General features: G+C 40.7%; 1 protein-coding gene across 3 annotated transcripts in view; it reads left to right on the top strand.

The window, feature by feature from the left end:
* Positions 1 to 17,853, top strand: part of adamts3 (ADAM metallopeptidase with thrombospondin type 1 motif, 3) — a 76,037-nt gene that overhangs the window by 29,085 nt on the left and 29,099 nt on the right. For all 3 annotated transcript variants that reach the window (XM_079477095.1, XM_079477094.1, XM_079477093.1), the window contains exons 6-10: positions 8,385 to 8,468; positions 9,788 to 9,944; positions 11,040 to 11,145; positions 12,575 to 12,718; positions 16,252 to 16,384. In XM_079477095.1, the coding sequence (XP_079333221.1) occupies positions 8,385 to 8,468; positions 9,788 to 9,944; positions 11,040 to 11,145; positions 12,575 to 12,718; positions 16,252 to 16,384 (624 nt within the window). The remainder of the gene's footprint in view (positions 1 to 8,384; positions 8,469 to 9,787; positions 9,945 to 11,039; positions 11,146 to 12,574; positions 12,719 to 16,251; positions 16,385 to 17,853) is intronic.

Genomic DNA, 17,853 nt, shown 5'->3' with positions numbered 1-17,853 from the left:
ATAGCACCATATCTTGGTGCTTCAGTGATTCTTCAGAGGTTTTTTGGGGTGACAGAGGTGTCATATCGCACCGAATGGTTCTTCAGCGGTTCTACGTACATAGCACCTCATTCATCCCAAAGAACCAGGGATCCGGAATCGTTTTTGCTCAACGGGGTAATGTTGAATCAGCGTCAGTAACACAATTAAAAACTAACCAAAAATAAACGCAATTGGTTCACTTACCTAACATTGAATCAACGATAATTTTAGTTGGGTGAAACGACATTAGAGAATCAACACATATTCAACACAAAATCAGCTTTACTTTATAACATGGTAGTAGTCAGTCATTCAGGGAATAGCAAAGAAGTCATTGCTGTGTACTGTAGGTCAAAATCTGTCCAGACCAACATCTGATCTCTTAATGTCTTCAGCTGGGTCTCACAGAAAAACACAGAAAGACCTGCAAGAAAAATCTAACAATTAATTCCCATTGCAAATCCTCCAGGCACAAACTGTCACAAGAGTATTCAAATAACTGTAACAATGCAACAATTCTCTGTATCAACCACCTAAAGAAAAAATTTAATCAGTGTGTATGGAACCAAACTAAACGAGTTGTTGATAACATTACCGTACACACATCCGGTAACATACAAAAGCTTATTTGAGGATAAACTTACACTTCAACTGTACTGTTTTACATTAAAGGCTGTATGGACAATGTCATCATCACTAAACAAATACAGATATTCCCTGACAACATACCGTGGATGAACAAAGATGTGCGACTTCTGTTAAAGGCTGCTTTTCACTCACAACAGTACAGTGTGGCCAAAAGGAACCTGGAGAAGGGCATCAGGGATGCAAAAGCCAGATACAGGCAGGGGGTTGAACATTACTTTGAGAATTCAGACCCCCAAAGGGCATGGCATCACCAAGCAAAACTGACTAGCAGCAGCAAGTCTTTGGCAGAAGCTCCAGCCACTGACAGCCAGCCACTCCTTCTGCATCTGATGATGTGAGACATACTCTCTCGCGCATTAACACTCGGAAGGGTGGACATGTTAACAGATAAGAGCATTTACAGCACATATGAGCAGCTAACGCTTGTGTCACTGGAGCAGTGCTGAAGCAGATGGCAGCAATTGTTTCAAGTCTACACTTTTTACACTGCTTGTACTCCATTAATATGAAAGTGCATTGAAATGGCTAAATTGCACATGCACAATTTTACTATAATGCGTGTTAGTGATGTCAACTGTTGTCAGAAGGTTGTTATCCAGGCAACATTACAATTAAAGGATTTATAACATCTTAAATTTTACCCTCACATACACTGGATCACAGACAGTACGGCATGCACAATAAGCGCTGGCAGTGTGAAAGGACAAAGGATTTGCAAAAGCAGACCTGCCAACCTTACTGAGTACCATCACGGGGTGTGACGGGATGGGACACTGTGTTTAATGGGGTCCATCCATCCATCCATTTTCTTCCGCTTATCCGGGGTCGGGTCGCGGGGCAGCAGCCTAAGCAGAGATGCCCAGACATCCCTCACCCTAGACACTTCCTCTAGCTCTTCCGGGGGGACACCGAGGGGTTCCCAGGCCAGCCGGGAGACATAGTCCCACCAGCGTGTCCTGGGTCTTCCCCGGGGTCTTCTCCCGGGTCTACTCCGAGCTCCTCCCGGGTGACCGAGCTTCTCACCCTATCTCTAAGGGATCGCCCAGCCACCCTGCGGAGGAAGCTCATTTCGGCCGCCTGAATCCGGGATCTTGTCCTTTCGGTCATGACCCAAAGCTCATGGCCATAGGTGAGAGTAGGAATGTAGATTGACCGGTAAATTGAGAGCTTCGCCTTGCAGCTCAGCTCTTCCTTCACCACGACAGACCGGTACATCGACCGCATTACTGCAGAAGCTGCACCGATCCGTCTGTCAATCTCCCGTTCCATCCTTCCCTCACTCGTGAACAAGACCCCAAGATACTTAAACTCCTCCACTTGAGGCAGGAACTCTCCACCAACCTGAAGTGGGCAAGCCACCCTTTTCCGACTGAGGACCATGGCCTCGGATTTGGAGGTACTGATTTTCATTCCAGCCGCTTCACACCCGGCTGTAAACCGTCCCAGTGCATGCTGAAGGTCCTGGTTTGAAGGGTCCAACACGACAACTTCATCCGCAAAAACACATGTGGATTGGTTGGGCAAACTCCCATGAACCCCCCAGCACTCTGTAGAGGGCATAGAGCTGGTCCAGCGTTCCACGGCCCGGACGAAAACCACACTGTTCCTCCTGAATCTGAGGTTCTACTATCGGTCGTATTCTCCTTTCCAGTACCCTGGCATAGACTTTCCCGGGGAGGCTGAGAAGTGTGATCCCCCTGTAGTTGGAACACACCCTCCGGTCCCCCTTCTTTAAAAGAGGGTCCACCACCCCGGTCTGCCATCCCAGAGGCACTGTCCCCAACAGCTACGCAATGCTGCAGAGATGTGTCAGCCAAGACAGCCCCACAACATCCAGAGACTTGAGGTACTCAGGGCGAATCTCATGCACCTCCGGTACCTTGCCACCGAGGAGTTTCTTGACTACCTCAGTGACTTCGGCTTGGGTGATGGACGAGTCCACTTCTGAGCCCTCAGCCTCTGCTTCCTCAATGGAAAACGTGGCGGTGGGATTGGAGAGATCCTCAAAGTACTCCTTCCACCGTCCGACGACATCCCCAGTTGAGGTCAACAGCTTCCCACCTCCACTGTAAACAGCGTTGGTAGGGCACTGTTTCCCTCTCCTGAGGCGCCGGATGGTTTGCCAGAATCTCTTCGAGGCCAGTCGATAGTCCTTCTCCATGGCCTCACCAAACTCCTCCCAGGCCCAAGTTTTTACCTCCACAACCACCCGGGCAGCAGTCCGCTTGGCCTGCCAGTACCCGTCAGCTGCCTCAGGAAACCCACAAGCCAACCAGGCCCGATAGGACTCCTTCTTTAGCTTGACGGTTTCCCTTACCCCGGTGTCCACCACCGGGTTCGGGGATTCCCGCCTCGACAGGCACCGGAGACCTTATGGCCACAGCTCCGAGCGGCCGCTTCGACAATGGAGGTGGAGAACATGGTCCACTCGGACTCAATGTCTCAAGCCTCCCTCGGGATCCGGTTGAAGCTCTGCCGGAGGTGGGAGTTAAAGATCTCTCTGACAGGAGACTCGGCCAGGCGTTCCCAGCAGACCCTTACAGTACGTTTGGGTCTGCCGAGTCTGTCCAGCTTCCTCTCTTGCCATCGGATCCAACTCACCACCAGGTGGTGATCTGTTGACAGCTCCGCCCCTCTCTTAACCCGGGTGTCCAAAACATACGGTTGCAGGTCAGATGAAATGACCACAAAGTCGATCATCGACCTGCGGCCTAGGGTGTCCTGATGCCACGTGTACTGATGGACACCCTTATGCTTAAACATGGTGTTCATTATAGACAAACTGTGACTAGCACAGAAGTCCAATAACTGAACACCGATCGGGTTCAGATGGGCGTTGAAGTCCCCCAGTAGGACGATGGAGTCCCCAGTCGGAGCACTTTCCAGCACCCCTCCCAGAGACTCCAAGAAGGTCGGGTGCGCTGCACTGCCGTTCGGCCCGTAGGCACAAACAACAGTGAGAGACCTAACCCCGACCTGTAGGCGCAGGGAAACGACCCTCTCGTTCACCGGGGGAAACTCCAACACATGGCGGGCTATAAGCAAACCCACACCAGCCCACCGCCTCTCACCATGGGTAACTCCAGAGTGATGAAGTGTCCCTCCTCTCTCGAGGAGTGTGGTTCCAGAGCCCAAGCCATGCGTAAAGGTGATCCCGACTATCTCTAGTCAGAACCTCTCAACCTCACGCACCATCTTTTTAAATGTCATGTTTCTGTTTCTCTCCTTCCTTTTATGGATCTTTGTTACAGATTAAAAAATGGCTCTGGATAACAACACGTTTATTAAAATTATGCACAACGTCACGGCATTGCATTTTGCGTTCAGACTCAGCACTTCAGATATGTTGACTGTCACTGTGATGTATTTAATGTCCAATAAAATACATATTTTCTGTTTATGTTGTAAGTATAACATAACCTTCAACTGTCAGTCTGCTGCCAGTTCCATTTAAAAATTGCAACGGCTTTTTTATACAATCAATCAAATTGCAGAGAAAGAAAGTCACAGCCACTGTTTTTCTCGTTCAAAATTGAACTTCACTTGGACATGCCTCAAAATATGGAAGTAAAACCGATCGCAACTTCTGGTTTACTGGGGCTTTAATGGTTGAACGTGTTTTGCCAAATGTGAAAGTACGCCTGCACTTTTGGTTATAAACAACACTGTTAAAAAAAACATCCTGTAAATAACAAAAATAAAAATTAGAAAATTATGTTTTACACTCGATGCTTCATGTGGCCGAGTTTAACAGCTAAAATGGCTTTAATATTTACCTTAGAGTTTAACTGCGGCTCATATCAGAGAGGCTGTGTGCTAACAACACGATAAATTACAAGATTATGATACAAGAACGTTTCAAAAGCTAAAACGAATTTTTTTTTCAAATATTTTATAATTTAGTATAAAAAACTGTCTAAAATCAAAACATATTGCTTACCTCAGTGGGTTTCACCAGTGACGGTTGGTCCATTGTGCATGCTCGGAAATCCGACTCCTCCCACCAAGTTTCCAGATAAGGAAATCAATGTTTTATAGCCGTCTTAAAACGTTCCGATTTACCGACATAATAGTGAACGTTGATTCAACATCGAAATTTGATGGACGGTCGATACTGACCTTTCAATGTCAGTTTTCTATAGGTAATAATAAAAATGCATTTGTTTAGATGAACATGCAATGAACAACTTTAACAACGTTTATTAATCTTAGTTTATGTTAATATTTCCTGCAAGAGATTTTTCGGCACATCCAAGGTAAAATTGTTACAAAAAATAACTCAATACTGTTGGGTCTCTTGAATCATGAAAGTGCAGCCTCAGAACAGGAACATTTTCCTCTGGGAGCATACAGCAGGAATGTTAGCATTTAGTTGATTTTCAGTATGCAAATGTGAATTTTTCTCTATAAACTGCCACGAGTCAGTGCGTTCATAGTGTAATGTGTTGTCAGGTCCTGACGGGCTCTGTACAATAAATGAAACATCATTGCAATTCCCACACATAGAGCCTGTCATGATAAGACCCCTCGTGTACTTATTTGAAGCTCATCTGCCTAAAGATGACAATTTTCTGTATCGAAGAGAGCTCTTATTTAATTGCGGGGTGCAACAGGGTAAGGAAGGGAACATTGGTATGAGAAGGACTGTCCTCTGCTGATTTTTAGAGCCGGAGAGGCGATCTGTACCCATATGCAAGTGAACATTTGAATCATTTGCACAGGTACATTTTTCAACCCTCCACAACAAATGACTTCAGCAACACAGATCTGCTGGGAAAGTTTGTTTTGTCTATTCCCCTCTGTTATCTCTGGAGCTGTCCAAACATGCACCTTTATGAAAGTACCTTCCTTTTCTTGAAGATAATTTGTTTTTCCCACCTTTCTTTCCGACGCAGATGAGATTACGATACGTTACAGGCCTGACCACTATACTGCAAGTTTTAGGGTTGAAATGTGCCAATTTTATGCATAACAAACTGTGGGGTCCAAAGGTCTAGTACTGCTCGGGAAAATGCGTTTTTGTCATCTAACACGTGTTGTTCACATTAAAAATGTTATTATCAGCATGGTAGTGATCTAGAAAAGTGTTCCTAAATAAAAAAAGAATTCAATTTTCTGAAGTCCTAAAGCTTTATTTAAATTCAAAATCCTGTTTACTGTACATAAAACTCAAGAAGAGAGCAAATCTTGGAAATAAACAGTTTATTCTCCAGTTAACAATATCCTCGGTTCAGCTGATACATTGTATTCAATTGAAAACTGCCAGATGCTGATATAATGATCAATGACCAATGCCTCTAAAACCAAATAAGCTCCAGAATTTGTGGTTTGATCTTTTCCCAGCGCAGCAGCAATGGAAAGGGAGCATATGGCACAGCTGAAGCATTTGTGCATGCACAATGCTGTCTCTGATTGTTCACGCTCTGGACAAGGGTAGAAATATCTGCACAGATCAAACGCAGATGTGTACAGTCATACAGTATCTTCATTCAGCCATGCTGAATTTCATTATGTTATGATCTGCTCAGCTGAGTCAATTGCTATGAGAACAACAGTTACATTAACGTCACTTATTTGTAATAGATCAACAATAATATGAAATTAAAAATGAACTACTGAGTGGATGTGCTTTATTATAAGACACCACTGTTTAATCAATATTTGTTTTCATTTGTATTACTGCAATAACAGTTATTGTATATTATGTATATACTGTAGCTACTCACGCTTTTTAAGTCACATATATCAGACTGTCTTTGGTACCCAGTCTCATGAAAGTGAATCTTTTAGAATCTTTTGACCATGGCAAAGAGACATAGTCATATTGGTTGGAAAATAAATTGGTATCTGAAATGTAAGTATTAAAGGTGTCATGAATTAAGAAATCAATTTTAACCTGAGCTTCTGTTATATAAAAGCACATTGTATTCAGTGTCAGAACTGAAGTCGTCCTTGTTTCTGAAATGACAGCTTTTATGTACACCAGGCCCAGCGAACGCCAGGTCCTGGAATGTACCCATCTATGACGGACGGTTGAACACCATCGCCTTCCACAGAAGAGTATCAACAACTAGTTCTCTAGCCCCGCCCACTGGTTCACGAATGACTTTTGCAACACAAAGTACACACACCCGCATTTGTGATGATTGACAAACATAACCACAAAAAGTTATATAAACTAGCTGCATTTTAAGTTTTTTTGGGGGGGTTCTGTCAGAAGGAGGTGATTGATATTTGGAGAGAGGATTGCTTTAAATCTCAACTTTTCTGCACACTTAAGATTACCTCATAAGCCACACAAGTTTTCCTTTTGTGGAGGTTACAACAGAGCAGCTAATGTTGTGTAAAAAGTAAAGAAGTAGTGCACGAGCACTCACAACAAAATGTGATGAAGTTGGGAAGTTGCTGAACAGAGAGCTTTATTGTCCAAGTATGCTCAAGTTTACAAGAATTTATTGCTGGTTTGAGTTGTTCCAACAGTGCACACGCACATACAGTCACTACACAGTAGTGCTGTACTGAAACAAAAAAACCGACTTTTACACGCTGTATTACATTTAGTTTACATAGAACAGTTCAGTGCAGACCATGCACACATTCACAGTGTGCAAAATGAAACGCATAACAATGATAAAATACAAGTACTGTGCAAGCATAACACCAAATGGTCACGCATACCGAACAGAAAAGTTAATGAGATAATAGTGTGCAGTTATTGTACAGAAAGATATGGGAAATATTGGACATGGATAAATTATTTATTATTATTACAGCAAGGACCATATCAGTGCTAAATGAGACCAAAAAACTGTTCCTCTTCTAAGTAAACCTACATTGTTAAGATTACTTATTATTTTGTGGCATCACAGAGGGCAACCTACTATTAAGAAGCTTTATACACAGCCCCAAAAACATTTTAGCCTTAAAGAGATAGTTCAGTCATTGGGGAATATTTTTATTTGGTTACCAACGGTTTTCAAAATATCTTCATACAGTCATACAGATTTGGAATGACATGAGGGTTAGTAAATGATAAGCAAATTTACATTTTTGAGTGAACTATCCCTTTAAATCAATTCAACCAATAAGTTATATTGTGAAACCCGTGTAATGACATTTATAATAGTACCTATAGGGTACGTACACAGAGCATATGTGACATTTTTGGGATATTTGGTACAGAACTACACCATGCACACCCTGCATTCAACTAACCAACCCCATAACCCTGCATGTTTCCTCCCAAATCCACACAGCAGTCTGTTAGCTAGGTGGGGAAGGAAAAACATCTAAACCTTTTAAAAGGCCTTTGTATGACCAGCTCCACACTGGAGCCTTTTCATTTACCAACCTTTCATAGCGTTTTCCACACCAGCCGTAGCCCCATGATATGCGTAAAATATGCCTCCTAGAGCTACCCTTAGGTGTCGGAGTTCCCTTTTCCTCCTGCTCTCTTTATCTCTGTGCTCTTGTAGAATAAGATTTGCTCTTACTTGCTCATTGTCAATCACAGTGAGGGTCCTAAAGCGGAGTTATTTGCTTTATGCACTTCTTGGATTTGATCAAATCAGTAGCTGTCATAGAGGTCTAGGTGAAGGGTGACGGAGCTTATATCCTTGCCGAATATCTTTGTTTCTGACAACATGACTGTTTTTTGTTTTGTTTTTGTTTGCCGTTAGGAGATGAATGCATTGTTGTATCTTTTTGGATTACAGGTGAATGAGATCTACCATGATGAGTCGTTAGGTGTGCACATTAATGTTGTTCTTGTGAGGATGATCATGCTTGGATATGCCAAGGTAAGTATTGAAAGATAATGATCTTAATTTATCTTTTAAATGAGTTGCATTGTTTGTTCAAGGGTTGGCGATCATGCATTACATTCAGATTCACAAAACAATCTGCACTGCACAAGGTTTTAACTTTTTAATTCTACCCACTACAAGAGCTACAGGCAGTACTTCACAGTTCACAATACAGAGTACACACAGTTCACTCGTGACACAAACTGAGTGACATAGTGCTGCCATATTTTTTATTACATTACATTAGTCTGTCATTGAACCTGGGACCCTTTTTCCCGAAGGTTCAATCTCCTCTCTTCAACGCATCCAATTATTTATTCACTTACTCACAAAAACCTAAGGCAAATGGATAGATTGTCAATAAAACATGTGTGAAACATATTGCATGACTTAGGGGAAGATAAGGAAATATATTTAGTCTGCTGTTTGAATTGTTGTTTAGTTATATATACATTTATGACATTCTAGTTAAAAATACAAATGTTCTACAAAACCCAATGTGCATATCTTGTCATGTCTTTATTTGTAAAATCAGTGCAAATGTTTATTATTTGAGCATAAAGATTGTAGGTAGACAATCTGTTTGTTTAAGACCATATAAACACATTTACAGACACCATAGCAAGTTCGCTTCCTTATTACAAATACAAAAAATGACAAAAACACAATGTGTAAAACATGTAGCAAAGTTCAAAGAAAGAAAGGGAGGAGACAGGGTCAGTGTGGCCGGGACTCTGAGATTTATTCACAGAAAATAAATAATACAAGGGCGCCAGTGCGCTTTCACTCGGCAATATTTCAGAATACTCTTCAGTGTCTGATTCTCTCGATTCGCTTGTGTGCGCGCCGAGTTCCCAGCCGCTCTCTCTCTCTCCCTGTTCGTCTCCTCGCGGTGGCTTTTAACCGTCTCGTCACCGATCACTGGAACGAGACACCAGTGTTTATTAATGTGCACTTGATCTATTTACGCCCTGTCCGTTCCCAGACCTTCCGCAGACCTCGCTGAACCACGCCCCCTTGCCATACCCCCCTAACTTGTTTTGCCAATTAAAACAATTGATTAAATACAAGTAAAATGTATTGCAATGTACTATAAATTACAAATATAAAACAGTCAACAGTAATTATGGAATATTGAGTTCGGGTGAGCTCTCAGAATACTTTGATTTCTGTTTACTATTAACAATAAGACTATATAAAAGTAATTACAATGATTCACAATGATCAATGCGAGTCATTACGACTCTTATAAACTAATGACTCCTAAAAGTGTTCAGGAAACTGTAATGATCCTCTTATTTTCTTTGTCTTAGTCTATCAGTCTCATTGAGCGTGGCAACCCTTCACGAAGCTTGGAGAATGTGTGCCGCTGGGCATTCGGTCAGCAAAAGGATAATCCTGAGCACTCGGAGCATCACGATCACGCCATCTTCCTGACTCGGCAAGGCTTTGGCCCAACTGGCATGCAGGGTGAGACATTTCGACCTTTGTCATGTCTGTTTTTCTCCTTAGCATGCCTTTGACTTTTAAACCTTTCAGGACCTTGTCATGTTCTTTAGCTTTTCTACACACAATATGTAAGTTCTTCCATTCCTGTGTGTGTCTTAAAAAGGTCAGTTCTTTTCTTTTACAATCTTGTGTGCCTATCTGTCCCTCTCTTTCTCTCAGTGCCACATTGGCTCAGTAAGAAATAACAGTCTGACAGAATCCTGGTCGGTGCCTGTCTTCAGACAGACTGTGAATGTGTAAGGAGGTGAACGCCATTGGTAAAGAATGGTTGAGATACATAAAAGCACACTTACATAAGCACAAGGAAAGTAATTATCTTGTTGTCTAAAACTGATTTCTAGCCAAACGCGACATTGGAAAACATGCGAATCGGGAAAAGCTTATTGCCGCAAACGCACGTCAATCTTGTCTTCTGCGAATGTTGAAAATATTTCTCAGACTGTGTCCCAACACAGCATTTTGTTCACAGAGCATGGAGTTCTTTGTATAGAACTTAAAAAGCACACATTTGTATAATAATGCACTATTCATATTCTAAACAACAGAAACACCCTTTGAACGATTTCTAAAGGATAAGAGTTGATAATTACATAGTAAGTTCAAATGAACCACTAAGCATCACAAAAGGCTACTGCTCCCTCGAACGACCTTTTGGGCAATCTGATGCCGAATATTCAGTGGACCATACGTGTAATTTATGGTGTGAACAAGGTTATGTACTGTGACTTGACTAGAGCTGTTATCAGTGGGGAAAATCCCCATATGCATAGGATCCAAAAACATGTTTTGTGGCCCATTAAAAATTTGGTCGAAACAGTGCAAATATGTATGATTTTTAAGGTCAACAGATGGTAGGTTGACACTTTCTCCCTAATTCTGATAGACAGCTCTCTGCAGAGTTACCTGGGCTGTTTGCATCACTCTGCTTCAAATATTGGAAATCCACCAGCCAGCTTGTCAGTAAAGTCACAGGGCAAGACTTCTCACTGTTATGACAAAATACATTATCCATAGTAACTTGTTTATTCTTTCTGTCTCTCTCTATCACTCTCTCAGGATATGCACCTGTCACTGGGATGTGCCACCCGGTCCGCAGCTGCACCCTCAATCATGAAGATGGCTTCTCTTCTGCCTTTGTAGTAGCCCATGAGACAGGACATGTGTAGGTTTTTTAACTCTTTTGTCATTTTGTGAATTGAATAATTCTGAAGCTTGTCATTTGGGTTTGTTAAAGATGTTCTGTCATTCAGAACGTTTTTGTGGTAATGTCCTATTTTTTATTCCTAAAAGGCATAATTGATCAGATTCTAAGTACTGAATTTAAAATCCTACAAATATTTCATTTTTCCTAACTAACTTTGTCAAGGTTAGTGCACATTTTCGCAGTAGGAGAAGTTTGGGTCTTTCTGATGGGACGTTGTTAACTGTCACATACGCGTTGTTTATTGCCGCATACATAGTTATTAAATCGCTATGACACCCCAAAACACACAAATTGTTCCAGATCGGGCTTATATCATGTAATCTGGAGCAGGGGTAATTCAGAATCAAAGATAGGCAAGAGGTTAAAAAACACATGCAAACAGGTCAATCAAGGTAACAGGCAAACAGAGTGATGCAGTGAGCAACATAAGCATACAAGACTTTGCTATGACTAATAGAAGGAACAAGGTCTAAAACGGGGCTACTGGTGATAGTCAAAGAAAATAGATTCCTTCTCAGAACTGGAGCACCGATTCTAAAAATTCAAAGACCCTTGAAAGACATCACAGATTTGTTAAAGAGCAAAATGTTTATTGATTCCATAGCAATACATGTTTATAAGAGCATAATCAGGAAGGTCTGAAAGGTTAGCAAGGAATTGTTAATCTCTAGTATGATCCTGGAGTGATCCCTGAATTTGCACAGAATTTGCCATGGTGTAACACACCTTAACACATACAAGTCTTCACAATAACCGATTGAATGAAATGGGTCTGTAAAGATCGGGGCTCACGAACTACGGTGTATGTGATTAAGCTTGATGAGACCTGGTAAATTATTAATTGGAAATGTAGTTTGAGATGACAGTTCTGGATATGTGAATACTTTACTCAATTGCCTCTCTTTTGTGTCAGTCTCCAGCGCACCTTCACAAGAACACACGAAACGTGCACATGGTGTAAATAGAAATTTCATTTGTACTAGACTATGTGAATTTCCATTTTGCTGTGAGTTTTCAAGTTAGTGCAAGGCGTGCTGAACCAGTTTCTCCCAGCATGACTTGAGAACGCATCAAAGTATCTTGTATGCTATATTGAAAGTCAGGAAATCTGAGTTATCATGGTCAATGTCCCAAATTTGCTTGTGCGACTGGTGACCCAATATAATGCAGAATCTTAAATATTTTACTTTCATTTTGTCAAAACATTTCTTCAATTAAAAATAACAAACTTTCTGTTCATTTCTAGACTAAAACTACAGTAGAACGTTTTGTACCCTAATGCATTACTTTTGTAAGAATGCTAATTATATTAGGAAACACAACCCCTCGCAAGTGCTGTACTACTGTGAGATTGATTTTACTTACTCTTATTGTTTCTTGTCTGTAGGCTGGGAATGGAACATGATGGTCAGGGAAACCGTTGTGGCGATGAGACAGCCATGGGCAGTGTCATGGCCCCTCTGGTGCAAGCAGCTTTCCATCGCTACCATTGGTCTATGTGCAGTGGGCAAGAACTGAAGAGATACATTCAGTGAGTTTACATTACATTACATTACATCACATCAGACCTAAGATATTTACACTTTTATTCAAAGCAATTTACAAATGAGGCAAACAACAGAAGTTCCATATAATTGTTTCTGAGCAAATTTCCTGCGGTGTTATAATTGCGTGCCATACTTGTCACTCGTGCAGGGTTTTATATAACATAAACGTACCTTGTTCTTATATTTTTTTTCGTAAAACAAGACTAAATATCTTGGGTCACTTTTTTGTTATGTAAATTTATCGTTAAGAAGTTTTTTTAGTAGAAAACTAAACAAAAATGCTTAAGAAGCTTTCCTGTAGCTGAGTGGTAAAAGCATTGCGTTGGGATTGCAGATACCATGGGATTGCAGATACCTATGTATAAATATATAGGATAATGCAATGCTTTGGATAAAAGCGTCTGCCAAATGCCTAAATGTAAATGTTAAGAAGAATTTACTTTTTTGCAGTGACCAGTCTCTTTTTGCTCATTTTGAATCACAAAATTCAAAGTGTTTTAACTAAAATTGAGAACATTATTAATTTAAAATAATTTAGTAGTAATTCAATCTACAGTAAATTACAGGCCATCCTGCTACATAATCCTAAATAATGTAAAGACATTCTGATTGATACCTTTAATATCGATTTAAACAATGTCAAAGATTAAAATCATAGTGAAATGAATGGTAGAAATCATAATCTCATCTCATAATTCGATTTTAATCCTGATTTTCACAAACTGGTCACATATTTGAAGAGCCTGTTACAATGTACGTTCAGTTGGCTGAATATAGATTATCCTACTTATCATAAAAAATGCAAACCTTGTGTAAATAATAAAAGCGGCTTAAGCAGAAGCATAAAGTACAAGCAAGACAAAGATGCTGTCACGATCGTGGTAGTGGAAGAACCCAAGCGCAGGCAGCAGGGATGAAGGGGTTAACAAATAGACTTTAATAATAAAACAGGACCAAAACAAACACCCTCGATGGGGAAAACACTATTAAACAAGAAACCAACTGAAAGCTAAACACTCAACAAGACTAGCAAACACTCAATAGGATTATCAGGAAACATGAACACTCCAACAGGGCAGGAAACATGAATACATACAACCAACGAGCACAAGACAATAGACAAGAGGGTATTAAATAGGGAGACTAACAAAGGAGATAACGATGGGCAGGTGTGGGTAATGCGACACAGGAGGAGAGCTATACTAGAAACGAGAGGGGCAGGGCCAAATGACGAGACAGGAGAGAACGCATATTATGTCCTGATTGACCATAATATGTTCATCTCCACATAAAACACGTGGGTCTGTCATGATTCTGCCCCTAGACCAGAAAATCAAGACAAGAGCAGGCAGAATCATGACAGATGCATTTTGGTTTAATCACTTATAAACTAATATATGTTGATTGGCCATTAGATTTTTTGTAAGTAAATTATTTGTAAGGTCAAGGTCGCTCATAGTACCCTGATGACCACCTGTTCTTAGTACTAGGCGATTATTATCTGGGAATAACATACCTTGGAATGTTGCCACTGCCCTATAAGAATCAAGTATTCCAGAGCATCATAAATAAAAAGAAACTATTTTTTGGCCATTCAAAGTTGGTTTTACAATCCTCCTAAAACAGATAAGGTGTGTTCTGCATCTAGAATGTTTTTATTTTTATAATTGATTATAAAGGTTAATTATAAAGATTTTAAAAATGTGTCTATTATCAAAGAACAAACTGTAATTAATGAGATGGGATCCAATAACAAGTTTACACTCACCGGAGTCACATTATGCACATTTTAATCTGAGGTTCTAGCTTGGATTTGTGTCATAAAGCACCCAATTTAAGGTCATTTATTAATTTGAGCTCTCATTGATTAATTCAGAGGACATCTAGTGCCACTTTAAGAGAAAATAAATTTGAATTTATATACTGTACTGCACCGTGGTCAGGGTTAATCCCATCTTGGTCATGGCTGATAGAATGCAAATTACCCATGAATCCCAGCAATTTACTGCTGCCAATACAAATTAGATGTTGAGTAGCTCTCTTCTATGGGTAAGAATGTTCGCTGTTTTCTATTGAGTTTGAAGTGGTCATTATTCTGAGCAGCCTTTGAGCTCTGTCGAAATAATGATTTTTCCATTCACACCAAGCAAATCAATTCTTTTTCAGAAGCAAATGGGGAATGATGTACAGTGTTTACAGTGTACGGACACCTTTGATTTGTACATATTTTTATTCACAACGCCGCTTCCGATGTAACCCTTAACTTCCAGAGTACCTCTTGAAATGCAGATACAGATTTGCTTTTGGTATTGAAGTCTTCACTCTGCCTGGAAATCCTGGAGCAGCTCATCATTGGCTCCATCTAAATTTAGCTGGGGATGTGTAGGAAAGCTCAGCAGAACCTTTTGAAGTTTTAAAGTCTCCATTGCTCGAAATGCCTGACCACTTTGGGCGTCCTTGGTCCTTGGTGTGGACACGTTTAGATTTTTGAAAATGCAATTTCTATTGATCTATTGCATATATTAAAGATCATAAATATTAAAGATCATAAATGCGATGGCTACAATTCTTCCAATGATGGTTAAATGTAGATTTTAATGATACTGGTAAACCAAAACACGGAGGAGTCTCCGGAGGGAGGATACATGGTCGAGATGGGAGAGGCAAGACTAGGTGGTGGACCGAGGGAGATGGTGGAAGGGAAACCCAGGGGGAGATGAGCAGATGGAGAGGACGGGTGACCGCGATGATCCAGAGGGCCTAGGCAGAACAAAGGCGGGGATCCGGAAGACCGTGGCGGAGCCAGAGTGACCGAGGATGAAGGTGGAGCCGGAGGGAAGGAGGAGCCTGACAGAGCTTTACGGGCAGACCCAAGGCTGATGGACTGGCTGGCAACGGCAGAGACAGGAGAGGGAGGCTGGAAGTGGTGCAGACTAACGAAAGGCTGGTCGGGACCAGCAGAGATTTGGAGGACTTGGAAGAACTGGATTGGAACAGCGGGGAAAGGAGCAGCCAATTATCATCTTAATTTATAAAGTCCATCATGCCAGAGTTCAGATAAAGCTCACCCTCTTTGGTGGGAGTGTGTGGGGGGTACATGTATGTTAGTTCCTAGAGGAAAATGTTTTTACTCAAAGGTTGCTCTTCCATAGATCAAAAGATTTCTGAGTTCTGTTTTATTCAAGGATCAACTTGAATGATGTTTCTCCTTAAATTGTTCAGGACAAATGAAGAGAGTATATTGAGTAAATTAATAGAGACAACTTTTTGGATTTAAGTAGATTTAATAATAAATGTTAATGTTCATATTTAAATCTTCAGCGAAACTCTAATGGAGACATTTGTGAGATTTCTGGGCTTTTTAGGCACTTTAATTGAATCACTGAAGAAAATTTGAAATATAATTTGAAACAAGACTAAATTTCATTAGAAATTGTTTAAATGATTGTGACGGATAGAATGCAAACAAAGATTTTAATATTGAGATTTAAATATGTCTTTTGTTTGTTTTTCACAGTTCATATGACTGCCTTCTGGATGACCCCTTCAAACATGACTGGCCCCAGCTTCCTGAACTTCCAGGCATCAATTACTCCATGGATGAGCAGTGCCGTTTTGATTTTGGTGTGGGATACAAAATCTGTACATCAGTAAGTTTAGCTGGAGGCTGTGTTCTTCACTGACAGATCTGATAAGCATCAGTCATTAAGCCAAACGCCAAGGAGCCAGTCTTCAAAGTCCACCCTATTTCAGCAAATGCCTTGTTGATGTGAAAAGGCTTCAAACTATAATCCTTTATTGTTCTTAAAATATTTCCCTGGCACATTTGAGGAGTCACATTAAAGACAGACTTGCGTGTATGAAAATATAAATCAGAATAATTTTTTGGCCTTTGATTTGATTATATACTGAACCGTCTGTGTTTTATGATTCTAACCCAGTCTTGAACTCATTCCAGCGTATAATATTAGGTGCAGCAAAATCGCAGTCTCTGATACAGTGTCAGGGGAAAAAGAGTTTCACACCTGGTTTATAGCCTGAAAGTGAGAACCAGCAGATGCCAATATGTTTGGTGTTCTGTCATCAAAGGCTGTATACCTAGCAAACATGAACAACATGCTGTGATCTTCCTACAAACCTTTCTGTCAGGCCAACACAGTCAGTGCCAAGCTGTGCGCCAGAGCTCAGGCAACACCTTGCAACCCCATAAAAGTTTCTTTGACCCACCAATCATGATCTTAATGGTTGGCTCTTTGAAGACATGAAAAATAGCACCCCACTGTCAGCGTCAATAGTAACGATTCGACTGCAATGGGGCTATTTGTTGATTTTCCTATCTTGAGTGTGACATTTTAATTACTTTTTTCTGGAGTTTTCACAACAAAAGTTTTTTCAGCTCTTTCCCGAACACACACACAAGAATAATGCAGTGGCGTGTGTATTTCATTCAAAAATAAAACTCAGCTTAACCTCACCCAGAGTGCAGTGCATAAATAAATGTGATTTGACGTCTCAGTGACAGACCTTAAGACGTCTGATATCCTTTATTGTAACCCATTGCCAAGGTACTTGTTAAAGACTTTAGGTGGTAGTGCTTTTTCACAAAGATTCTTCTTGTCAGAGTGTTGTGTCTCTTGAGGGATAGTTTATCCAATAATGAAAAATCTGTCTTCATTTACTCAAACCTAAATAAACGTCTTTGTTCTGATGTACACAGAAATTGATATTTGGAAGAATGTTAGCAATTTCAGTTCTGGGACATCATCCACTACCATAGTAGGAAAACAATATTGGATTTTCTTTGTTCTTTTGAACACATCATGAGATATTTAGAAGAATTTAGGAAAACAAAGAGTTCTCGGGCACCTTTGGCTACCATTTAATTCTTCCAAAGATCTTTCTCTGTGTTCATCATCGAAGTCATTTAAACAGTTATGAAATTACACAAGGGTGAGCCAATTTTTGGCTGAACTATCCCTTTCAGAGAACGTCAGAGCTTTTGCTGCTTATTTTCATTTCTCGGTGCTGAGAAATGCTGATTTGGTAAAGCACAGCTCAATGATAAACTTTGCGTATCACCTTCCTTTAATGTCCTTGCACAGCGTTATGTTCCAAGCTG

Source organism: Barbatula barbatula (assembly GCF_947034865.1).
Source record: "Barbatula barbatula genome assembly, chromosome: 2".
NCBI classification, from domain to species: domain Eukaryota; kingdom Metazoa; phylum Chordata; class Actinopteri; order Cypriniformes; family Nemacheilidae; genus Barbatula; species Barbatula barbatula.
Note: the sequence above shows the minus strand (reverse complement) of the source record. Positions and strands in the feature narration are given on the sequence as shown.